At 42.0% G+C, this 12,177-nt stretch overlaps 1 protein-coding gene across 2 annotated transcripts in view; it reads left to right on the top strand.

Annotated features, from left to right (window-relative positions):
• The first annotated feature begins 1,690 nt into the window (after positions 1-1,690).
• Positions 1,691-12,177, top strand: part of tcf7l2.L (transcription factor 7 like 2 L homeolog) — a 152,845-nt gene continuing 142,358 nt past the window's right edge. The window contains 4 exon segments of one of the 2 annotated variants that reach the window (NM_001090397.1): positions 1,691-1,715; positions 1,718-1,875; positions 2,002-2,068; positions 2,156-2,280. In NM_001090397.1, coding sequence (NP_001083866.1) covers positions 1,691-1,715; positions 1,718-1,875; positions 2,002-2,068; positions 2,156-2,280 — 375 coding nt within the window. 2 annotated transcript variants of the gene reach the window in all.

Below are 12,177 nucleotides of genomic sequence, written 5' to 3'. Positions count from 1 at the left end.
AATTATCACAAGGTTAAATACATCAAACACAATCAGAAGTACAAGAAAAGAACCTGCTGCACAAAGAATGTTCCTGGGGAATAATACGAGATATTTCTCTCCCATTACCTCTCCCTCCGTCTCTAATATTCCTCGGCACAATTGTTCCTTTACATAAGGGGGGGGGGGATTTCTATGAGTCTTTTGAGCGCACGTCCCCCCCGTTTCTCTAGTGGAAATCAGGTTGAATTCTGTTCCATTCTGTTCCATTCTGCGCGTGTGAATCGCTTTAAGTTGAAGTGTCTTCCTACTCGGCAGCTCCCCATTGTTTTAGCCCCACTCGGCTTCTCCAAGGACCCTCGTGTTTATGTGGGAAATGAAAAAAGAAACATGAAAAGGAATAAAAGTGAAAGTTACCGACACTGACGTCTTCCCTGCGCTGTGACCCCCCCACCAACCTGCCCCCCCCCCCCCGGGCTTGTTGTCACCTTCACACACAAAGTCAATGTGAGTCAATAGGAAGGGATTCCATTTAGGCAAATTCTGTCTTTTGTGACTGTTTATGGGAGGAAATTATATAAATCAAGGGGAGCCCCCCATCCCCCCAAAAAAGCAGAAGAATGAAGTTTAGGGAGAGAAATCCTGTTTGGTGATTGTTTTGTGTTTTGTGTCAGACAAAGTTTTCTGTGGCACCAGAGTGTTGGGGAAAAGCAGATAAAGTTGTGTGTGAGACAGAGAGAGAGAGTGAGACAGTGTATGAGAGAGTCCAAGAGACTGAGCAAGAAAGAGTGAGACAGAGAGACTGTGAGAGAGTGTACAAGAGACAGAGAGAGAGAAGTAATAAGACAGAGTTTCTGTGCCAGTGACAAGCTGGAGACTTTGTGCTTTTCCCATGATGTGACCCTCCCTCCTCCTCCTCCTCCTCCCCCGTCCCACATAGAGTTCAGTACTTCCCTGTGTTGCCCCTCCTCCCTGTCTCTTGGTCCCTCCCCTTCCTTCTTTCCTCACTCAGTAAAGTGCACTTGTGTCTTTGTGTTGCTGTTGGTCCCCCAGCTGTAGCCTCTCCCTCCCTCTCTCCCCCCAGTCCCAATCTTTCACTTTTCCCCCCACCCCAACACTTTCTCTCTCTCTCTCACTAAAATGAATCATTTTTTTGCGGCAATTTATTGAGGCAACGTCAGCAGTGTGGCCCCGCCCCTGCGCATGTCATTACCGTTTCCCTCCTTCCCATGCCAATAAGCCGGACTCCTCCCCCTGTGCAGCTCCGCCCCCCGTGCAGTTGTCAATCACAGGCGCGTTTGAAGTGAAAAGCTTCTCAGTGGAAGTTGCTGTGAGTGAGAATTGGGGCGAGTGTGAGTCACAAGTGGCCTCTGTGTGTCTCTCTCTCTCTCGCCACTTATTGGGGGCTGCTGCTGCCTCACGACTCGGACTTGGGGGCTGACACTTCTTCGCTCATTTTTGCCTTTTTCTTCTTCTTCTTCAATTCGGAGACTGAGGAGCCGGAGGAGGCGGGGGCCCCTAACTGGACTCTCGGCTACAAGCAGCCCCCCCTGTCCCCTCCCCCCCAGCAGCACAAACAAGGGGGACCCCCCCCAATCTGCACGAGCGGCCGGGGCGGAAGGGAAAGTTGATTCAGTTGCGGATCTCGGGCCGGGAGTTGTTGCCGGGAGTTGCTGCAGGGAGTTGCTGCCGGGAGTCGCGGGGGGCAGAGATGCCGCAGTTGAATGGCGGTGGGGGGACGATCTGGGGGCGAATGACGAGATGATTTCGTTTAAGGACGAGGGGGAACAAGACGAGAAGATCTGTCCGATCAGTTCGGCCGAGCGGGACCTGGCGGACGTCAAGTCTTCTCTGGTCAATGAGTCCGAGACCCCCCACAGCTCGTCCGACTCCGAGGTGAGTGTCCGGGGGGGTCAGGAGTAGAATTAGGGGGGTCAGTAGATTCCGCACAACTGACTTTGGGTCCCAGGGTTGGGGGGAGATTTAGAGATTTGAGTAACGAGTTTGTTTCCCCCGTGTCAGACCGAGCGGCGACCCCCTCCCAGGCCGGAGAGTTTCCGGGACAAGAGTCGGGACAGCCTGGAGGACGGTGAGTGTGAGCGGGTCGGGGGATCTGGGGTCGGGCCCAGTCTCTTGGACTTTCTACTAAAACTTTTCTCTCTCCCCCCGTGTTCAGCTGCTAAAAGACCTGACGGAGGATTATTTAAAGGGCCGACATATGGGGGTTACCCCTTCATCATGATCCCCGACCTGAGCAGCCCCTACCTGCCCAACGGATCCCTCTCCCCTACTGCGCGACAGGTAAGTGGCTCCTCCGGGGAGGGACCAGCAGCTCCGCCCACTCTCTCTACCTGCGCGGCTTCACTTCTATCTCTGCACTGGTACCCCTCCCCCCTCACACTGCCCCATTATTACTCATTAGTAATTACCCCTCACACTGCCCCATTAGTACTATAAATATTACTCATTACTATTTACCCAGGTACCATTAATACTCTCTACTCTTTTGTACTGCTTTCTTACTCATAAGTAATTACCCCTCACCCTGCCACTGCCACCCATAGTATTTATCATTAATAATTCTTACCCAGGTACCACTAATACTCTCTACTCTATTGTACTGCCAACATTATTACTCATTAGTAATTACCCCTCACACTGCCCCATTATTAATATAAGTATTTCTCATTAATACTTCTTACCCTGGTACCACTAATACTCTCTACTCTATTGTACTGTTCCCTTATTAATTAGTAATTACCCCTCACCCTGACACTGGCACCCATAGTATTTATCATTAATACTTACCCTGTTACTACTAATACTCTCTACTCTCTTGTACTGCCAACATTATTACTCACCGCCCTTCTGTGTTTTTTATTAATTCTCTGCCCTGTTACTCTCCCATTTCACGTTAATACTCTCTATAATAACGAGTCAATATCATTCAACCCTCACTGCCCTCTTTCCTTTTGTATTAATACTCCAATAATTTATTTTAAACAACTCTCTGGTCTCAACACCTTGTCTGGGGTTTTATTAATATTATTAGCCGTAGTACTTTCTCTTGTATTGGATTAATACTCAGTGTCTCTGTTTAATGTACAGATTCTCTGAATCCTCTGTTTATTAAATGTTTTCTCCTCTGCACTCTCTCATTAATCTATTTCCTTCTTTATTATTACTCTGATACTCCCCTCCCGGTGTTCTGCTTGTATTAATACTCTGTCTGTTATCTTACATCTTTTCCCTCATTTCTTTCCCTTTCAGTAGCATTAATAACACCCTTACCATTCTATGCTACTCTTACTCCCTCATTATTACTGGTTTCACTATTTGTCTGTTTTTCTTTTACTTAAGAAAATAAATACATTTTTTTCACATTTATCTTTAATTTGTAGCTGAAGTTAAACTACAACTCCCAGCACCCCTTAAAGCCTAAGGGCAGTGGGAAGGGGGGTCACCAGAGTATAAGGATTATTTTTCTTGCCTTTAACCATGTCCATTCACTTGCTTCTTCCCCTGCTCCCCCCCCCCACTTTGGTTTGACCCCTGTGTTATTATTACACATCACTTTCCCATGTTTATCTCTCTCTATAGCTATATATATATATATATATATATATATATATATATATATATATATATATATATATATATATATATGTATGTGGGTATATGTAAGGAGTATGTATCATTCCATATGTGTTTATACTATGCATGTATTACTGTGTGTAGCAGCTCTGAATCTGTATCTATCTGTTTATATATGTAAATAATGATTGTATTATATCCTGTATATATATATGAATTGTGTGTGTGTGTATTATATGTGTACTGTATATATATATATATGTATATAAGTATATATATAAATACACACACACACAGAACGCGGCAGCACTTCAGGGCACAAAGGGCCCGTGGGACGTTATATTTGCGACGCGGCAGCTCGTTGGGACTGAAGTGCTTATTTATTTCTAATTTCTTTGCATTTCCCAACCTAAAGCCAATTCCAATTTTGTGTAATTGCTGGTGATTTCTGTGGTTACAAAAAAAAACAAAAAACCTTTCTCAAGTCTCCCCTTTAATTGCCCTTTTTATTAAATGTCTAAATTCCCTGTTATTCCCAATTCATCCAAGTTTGATGCTGTTGGAATTCACTGGTGGCCGTGGGATATGGCGGGGGGCTCACCAGGCGACTGGTTTTCTTTACAAGACCCCATTTATGGCGTGGGAAGAAAGTGGATGACAACATTTTTCATACTCTCGTTCAAAGTAAACAAAGGCAAAAGAAATCCCGGCCCCCGAGGTTGTGTTGGGGCGACTGTGAGCAGAACAAGGGCTGGAATTTGTGAACTTGGAGGATTTAGTGTTTATTTCGATTGAAATCGGCGTGTGTGTAGTTTGTGTAACAGCACGACCCTCGTGTGTGTTTGTGCCAGTGAGTTTATTGAGGTTTCTCTATGTAGAAATGTCGGCAGAAAAACAGGCAGTTGCTGAACGCCTTGTTCTCGTCAGTCGGCCACACTGTGACCCTTGGGAAAATCCCGGTATTTTGACTCGGGTGACATTCCTGAAGTCACAATGACCTGCCTCAGCCGAGGGGAATTGGCTCAGATCTGCTTTCCACCCCGGATATTTTACCTTCATCGGCTCATTTTGCTTAAGAGGCCGTTAAAGCCCGAGTTTTACCTGAAACCCTGGGGTCACTAGTGGGGACGACTGGCTGAAACCCCCTTTTATCCCCCAGAAAGTCAGCGCTGAGTAAGAGGCAGCTGTTTAGGGAAGAGCAAACAATGATTCCACTGTGAGACTGTTTATTCTGTGCCAATTGTTCTGTACATTCCAAAAAAAACTACACATAAAATAGAAATCCTGAGCCTGTGAGCGAGGTCTGCTGCCTGTGCCCCAAAATATTTATTATTTTATCACTTTTATCAAGATTATTGGCGTGCGGAATGTGCCAATAACTGTGCCGAGTACTTACATTGGATCACTCACTTCCCCTGAAGCTTCTACAGCTCGTTGGGCAGCGAGAGACCCAATAAGGAGCGGAATAAGAATTTACTGCTGTCACTTTGTGTAGCAAAACTGTCACTTTCCCAATAATAATAATAATAATCCAGTAACCCCATTCCCTAAATATCCACAGTGGAACTCAGTGAGGGACAGTATAGGGACACTGTGTTTTCAGAATTATTCTACTAGTTTCCTAAATTGTAACATTTCTTTAGCACATTGTGTGTGTTCATAGGTACGGCTATATGGGGAGTGTATCATATGAGGACATTTATATATGGTTTATATTATTATATATATATATCTACAAACACACATAGAGTCTGTGTATATATATATATATATATATATATATATATATATATATATATATATATATATCATATGAGGACATTTATATTTCCATATATTATTATATATATATCTACACACACACATAGAGTCTGTGTGTCTGTATATATATATATATATATATATATATATATATATCATATGAGGACATTTATATATCAATCCATATATTATTATATATATCTACACACACACTTTAGATAGAGTGTGTGTGTTATATATATATATATATATATATATATGTGTGTGTGTGTGTGTTTATAGATATCCTTTTTTCTGTATTTCTATAGATATTATGTGTGTGTATTTATTAACACATATACCCCATGCAATATATTGGGTGTATATAAACAAATCTACAGCATGAAATACCTGCAGTTTTATAAATAAACACACATACACCCTATATATTTATATATTGTATCTAAAGCGTATATAATATATATAGAGAGAAAAATAATATTTTTGTAAACAAGGCGACTGCATTTCTAAACGTGACACTTTCAGATTTCTCGGATTAAATTATATATTTATAAATTTAGCCGTTTTTTTGTGAATTCGTTGCCGTTTATGTTCGTGGTCCGCGTGACACTTTGAAAGGGAATTGATTTTTTTTTTTTTTTGCTTCTTTCTTTTGTAAGCAAAATGGGGAATTATTGGATATCAGTGAGACAGCCTGTGATGAATTATATATTAAGGCGGGATACTTGCCTAAATTGTAAGAGACTGGCAGAAGCCTGGGAGATTTCATTCTGTGCGTGGAGGAATATTTGTGTGTGCCGGGGATTTGCAGCGCAGTTGGGGTAACGCAGGAGCAGATTTGGGGGGCAGGCAGGCAGGCTATAATATCCCTTATTATTATTATTATTATTATTATTATTATTATTATTATTGCTGTATCTCTCCCTCTCCTCTGGATGGAACGCTGGTCGCCAGGTCACGGGGGGGAAAACTGAGCGCTCTGTTTATTTTGTGGCACAGGAATGAATTCTTTTGTTTATAGCAATGGCCGGAGACATTAGAAGGTGAGAATGAGTCATTTTCAGCTGAATTTGTCAGCAGTGTGTCAGGGTTAAGTTTCCCTTTCCATTAAAATGATGAAATTAAAAAAAAAAAACAAGGAAACAAAAGAAGGCGATTGTTAACTGCATAAAGGCCCCCGTGACAGCTCAGCAGGGAAACATTCATTTTCTTTTTTGGGTTTGACAGTTTAACCCTTTAGTAGTTTTTAAACACTTCTAAATGTCTATGAAATTGCACCCCCTCCCCCACATCCAAAAGTCACACTATAGCAATTACACACATCATTACAATTTAAATGGGGGAATCATTTCACTTTAAATTATCAAGGAGTAATAGCACAGGTGTCTGCTGACCTCATGTTTTCCCACCCAGAAATAAAGCGACACCCCAAAAATAAAATTATTTATATATATATATATATATATATATATATATATATATATATATATATATATATACTGTCGGTTCAGTGGACGCACTCCTTCCGGATTTGTTTCAATCGATGTTGGTGCGTTGGTCAAAGTGTAATACAATTCAGTAAGCAGGACCCGCACTCGTTCAAATTCAGTGAAATAAAAGTGTCTTTATTCACAGGTTCGTTTTCCAACGTTTCGGTCCTCACTGGGACCTTTTTCAAGGATCCTTGAAAAAGGTCCCAGTGAGGACCGAAACGTTGGTCCGAAACGAGGACCGAAACATTATATATATATATATATATATATATAATACACAAAAGCCATGAATATCTTGTAAATTATATCCTTATAAACGGTGAGTTCTGATGTCATCAGTTATAAACGGTGAGTTCTGATGTCATTTCTGTCACATGACTCACTGAAACTTGTGTATTATAATAAATAAAGTACCCCCAGTTGTAAAATATGAGGATATTAGAAGTTACCTCGGAGTTCCATGACCTGTATAAAAACACTCGGCCTTCGGCCTCGTACTTTTATTTGGTCATGAAACTCCTTGGTAATTATAATATCCTTATATTTTACAAGAGGAGGTACTTTATTTACTATATATATATAGATATATATATATAGATATATATATATATAGATATACATATGATATATAGTTCGCCATTAAAAAACTGCAGCAGTGCCAGTGAGACTGGACATAACAAGTATCACATGGATCGTAAAGGCTTTCGCTTTGTTGTGGACATTTTTAACCCATGGGGTACCAGAGAGCTCTTCATTGTGTCTGTAGACACTGACATGGAGCTAATTTTGTTATTGCAGTGGTCTGCAGCTTTAATTTGGTAGAGGGGCCTGTCAATCAGCCTGAGTATTTGCCTCTGGTAGGAAGAGGGTTCAAATCCCGACTCCCCTGTCAGTGGCAGCTATTGGCAGGGCCAGTATTTAAGGTGAGGCAGAAAAGGATGTGTATATATATATATTACATTGTATCACTCGTTGCATATAGTCAGTATTCAGCTGATTGTGAGCAGGGCTGGTAGACAGAGAATGTATGGGGTCCAGGGGTTATCATGCCCAGCAGGCTATCTAGATTGCATTTTTGGAGTATATGGTGAATGAGGGAGATATGGGTCCCAGGGACAGTGTAAATAAACCCTTGTGTATCCAGACAAATGCTCCATGAGGCAAACTCCTTGGCACACGCCGGCACTTGGGAAAGTGGATTTGGAATTCGAGCACATTGGGAGTAGGATGAGCCCACGTTGTGCCCGCTCCCTGCTATAAAGCTCATTTTCCTGTTCCAGCCCGGAGGAACGAGATGTTTATATAAAGTGCAGGGAAGGTGCAAATAATCGTTTGTTATTTCTGCTCAAATCGATTTCACTCGACAAGTAAAAAGCTGCCGTTGCTTAACGAAGACGTTAAACTGGAGGAAATGCACCTAGAGACACAGGCAGCTTGCAATTGGTCATTATTTGTCTTCTATGCTTATCTGCGTTTCCTACAGTTTGAATTTAAGTAACTATGTGGTTGCTAGAGCTCATTTGCCCTAGTAACCAGACTGAGCCAGAATAAAGAATTCTCCATTAGAGCTAGCCATCTCATTTCCAGGCAGTGTCTAGCTGAAGAGCATGCTGGGAGTTGTACATTAACCTGTTGGAGTTCCATGTGCCAGAGCAACCCCTCCTAAATATTTCCTTAACCCTTTCCAGCTCTGGGAAAGAAAATGGAGGCGGGAAGGTTCTTTCTGTTCCCACAGTGATTTCAGGAGTGGGATTGGGTTTCAGAGAAACACAGTGAGTTGTGGCTCAGGATGGCAGCGCATGGCTGATGGGGGGGAGCGGTTAGAGGTCTTGGGTTACACTGGGGCTGTGGAACAATACAGGGGGCTTGTGTTGGCCCGACTGAGTAGCTGCCATGCTGAATGACACTTTGTTACACTGCAGCACACTGTGAATGGATGGGAGGGACGTTTCCATGAAACTCATTCTTTTCTCTGTTCTGTTTCTGAGCCGGGGCTGTGAGCAATGAACTATGGGAGTGGGGCTGTGGGATACTATGCACTTTAGCCCACAGTTACACTCTCTTCCCTTACTATATACAGTTACACTCTCTTCCCTTACTATATACAGTTACACTCTCTTCCCTTACTATATACAGTTACACTCTCTTCCCTTACTATATACAGTTACCAATAGTTACACTCTCTTCCCTTACTATATACAGTTACACTCTCTTCCCTTACTATATACAGTTACACTCTCTTCCCTTACGATATACAGTTACACTCTCTTGCCTTACTATATACAGCTACACTCTCTAGCCATACTTTATACAGTTACACTCTCTTCCCTTACTATATACAGTTACACTCTCTTCCCTTACTATATACAGTTACCGACAGTTACACTCTCTTCCCTTACTATATACAATTACACTCTCTTCCCTTACTATATACAATTACACTCTCTTCCCTTACTATATACAGTTACACTCTCTTCCCTTACTATATACAATTACACTCTCTTCCCTTACTATATACAGTTACACTCTCTTCCCTTACTATATACAATTACACTCTCTTCCCTTACTATATACAATTACCGACAGTTACACTCTCTTGCCTTACTATATACAGTTACACTCTCTTCCCATACTTTATACAGTTACACTCTCTTCCCTTACTATATACAGTTACACTCTCTTCCCTTACTATATACAGTTACACTCTCTTCCCTTACTATATACAGTTACACTCTCTTCCCTTACTATATACAGTTACACTCTCTTCCCTTACTATATACAGTTACACTCTCTTCCCTTACTATATACAGTTACACTCTCTTCCCTTACTATATACAGTTACACTCTCTTCCCATACTATATACAGTTACCGACAGTTACACTCTCTTGCCGTACTATATACAGTTACTCTCTCTTCCCTTACTATATACAGTTACACTCTCTTCCCTTACTATATACAGTTACACTCTCTTCCCTTACTATATACAGTTACACTCTCTTCCCTTACTATATACAGTTACACTCTCTTCCCATACTATATACAGTTACCGACAGTTACACTCTCTTGCCGTACTATATACAGTTACTCTCTCTTCCCATACTATATACAGTTACCGACAGTTACACTCTCTTGCCGTACTATATACAGTTACTCTCTCTTCCCTTACTATATACAGTTACACTCTCTTCCCTTACTATATACAGTTACACTCTCTTCCCTTACTATATACAGTTACACTCTCTTCCCATACTATATACAGTTACCGACAGTTACACTCTCTTGCCGTACTATATACAGTTACTCTCTCTTCCCTTACTATATACAGTTACCGCCATATTTCCCTGATGTTCTGCAGGTCCAACACAGAGAAAGACTGGGGGACTGGGGCACCCCTTTCACCATAATCTCTCAAACTGTAAAGTGAGTGATGGGGTCAGAGCAGGGGCTGGGGCCACACAATCAGATTAGGGACACGTAAAGCAAAACAGAGGCAACTGACAGCTGCAAATTCTTCTGTTAGACGAGTGTGAGACCGAGGGCCCGCCCCCAGCTGTCTGACAGTTATGGGCAGTGGAGCGACAACCAATAGGATTTAGCAAATGCTTTTTCATACAGGAAGTGGCACATTATTGGGGAGCAGGAGAGGGGGAATAACAATCTCTGGGGTTCAATGTGAATTCCTCCATGGACTGTGTGACTGGGAATGAACAGTGGGGGCATTAAAGGCTCCAGATTTCTGCTGAACAAATTACAATTGGGATATTTATTTGTTTATAAGTCCATAATAAATAGGCAATTCACTGGTGACATTGTGAGACAATTTATGCTGCATTTTTATTTTTTTTTGTGTTTTTTTAATTATTTAGCTATTTTGTTTAGCTGCTCTCCAGTTGGGAATTTTAGCAGCTATGTGGTTGTGGTCTGAATGCAGACTGTGAGATGGATAGGAAAGGCTTGAATAGAAATATAAGTAATAACAATAACATTGTAGCCTCACAAAACAAATTATTATTTTTTGGCTGCTGGGGTCAGTGTCCCACATTTAATAGATGGAAAGAGGCAGAAGAGACCAGCAGATAATTTACATACCATATAAAAAGGCCATTCTATAACATACTAAAACTGTTAACTGTTGCCTTACTTTGAACAAAGCTAGATACTAGAGGAAACATTTTTACCCCAATTTGTAACTTCTGGGAAGGGAGTGTGACTGTGGGATAGCAGGTATAGTAGGGAGAGATGGTGTCTATAGTAACAGTGGATAATAGTCTCTGGGAAGGGAGTGTGACTGTGGGATAGTAAGTATAGTAGGGAGAGATGGTGTCTATAGTAACAGTGGGATAATAGTCTCTGGGAAGGGAGTGTGACTGTGGGATAGCAGGTATAGTAGGGAGAGATGGTGTCTATAGTAACAGTGGGATAATAGTCTCAGGGAAGGGAGTGTGACTGTGGGATAGCAGGTATAGTAGGGAGAGATGTGTCTATAGTAACAGTGGATAATAGTCTCTGGGAAGGGAGTGTGACTGTGGGATAGCAGGTATAGTAGGGAGAGATGGTGTCTATAGTAACAGTGGATAATAGTCTCTGGGAAGGGAGTGTGACTGTGGGATAGCAGGTATAGTAGGGAGAGATGGTGCCTATAGTAACAGTGGGATAATAGTCTCAGGGAAGGGAGTGTGACTGTGGGATAGCAGGTATAGTAGGGAGAGATGTGTCTATAGTAACAGTGGATAATAGTCTCTGGGAAGGGAGTGTGACTGTGGGATAGCAGGTATAGTAGGGAGAGATGGTGCCTATAGTAACAGTGGATAATAGTCTCTGGGAAGGGAGTGTGACTGTGGGATAGCAGGTATAGTAGGGAGAGATGTTGTCTATAGTAACAGTGGATAATAGTCTCTGGGAAGGGAGTGTGACTGTGAGATAGCAGGTATAGTAGGGAGAGATGGTGCCTATAGTAACAGTGGGATAATAGTCTCAGGGAAGGGAGTGTGACTGTGGGATAGCAGGTATAGTAGGGAGAGATGGTGCCTATAGTAACAGTGGGATAATAGTCTCAGGGAAGGGAGTGTGACTGTGGGATAGCAGGTATAGTAGGGAGAGATGTTGTCTATAGTAACAGTGGATAATAGTCTCTGGGAAGGGAGTGTGACTGTGGGATAGCAGGCATAGTAGGGAGAGATGTTGTCTATAGTAACAGTGGATAATAGTCTCTGGGAAGGGAGTGTGACTGTGGGATAGCAGGTATAGTAGGGAGAGATGTGTTTATAGTAACAGAGGGATAATAGTCTCTGGGAAGGGAGTGTGACTGTGGGATAGCAGGTATAGTAGGGAGAGATGGTTCCTATAGTA

This window comes from Xenopus laevis, chromosome 7L (assembly GCF_017654675.1).
Source record: "Xenopus laevis strain J_2021 chromosome 7L, Xenopus_laevis_v10.1, whole genome shotgun sequence".
NCBI lineage: Eukaryota > Metazoa > Chordata > Amphibia > Anura > Pipidae > Xenopus > Xenopus laevis.
Note: the sequence above shows the minus strand (reverse complement) of the source record. Positions and strands in the feature narration are given on the sequence as shown.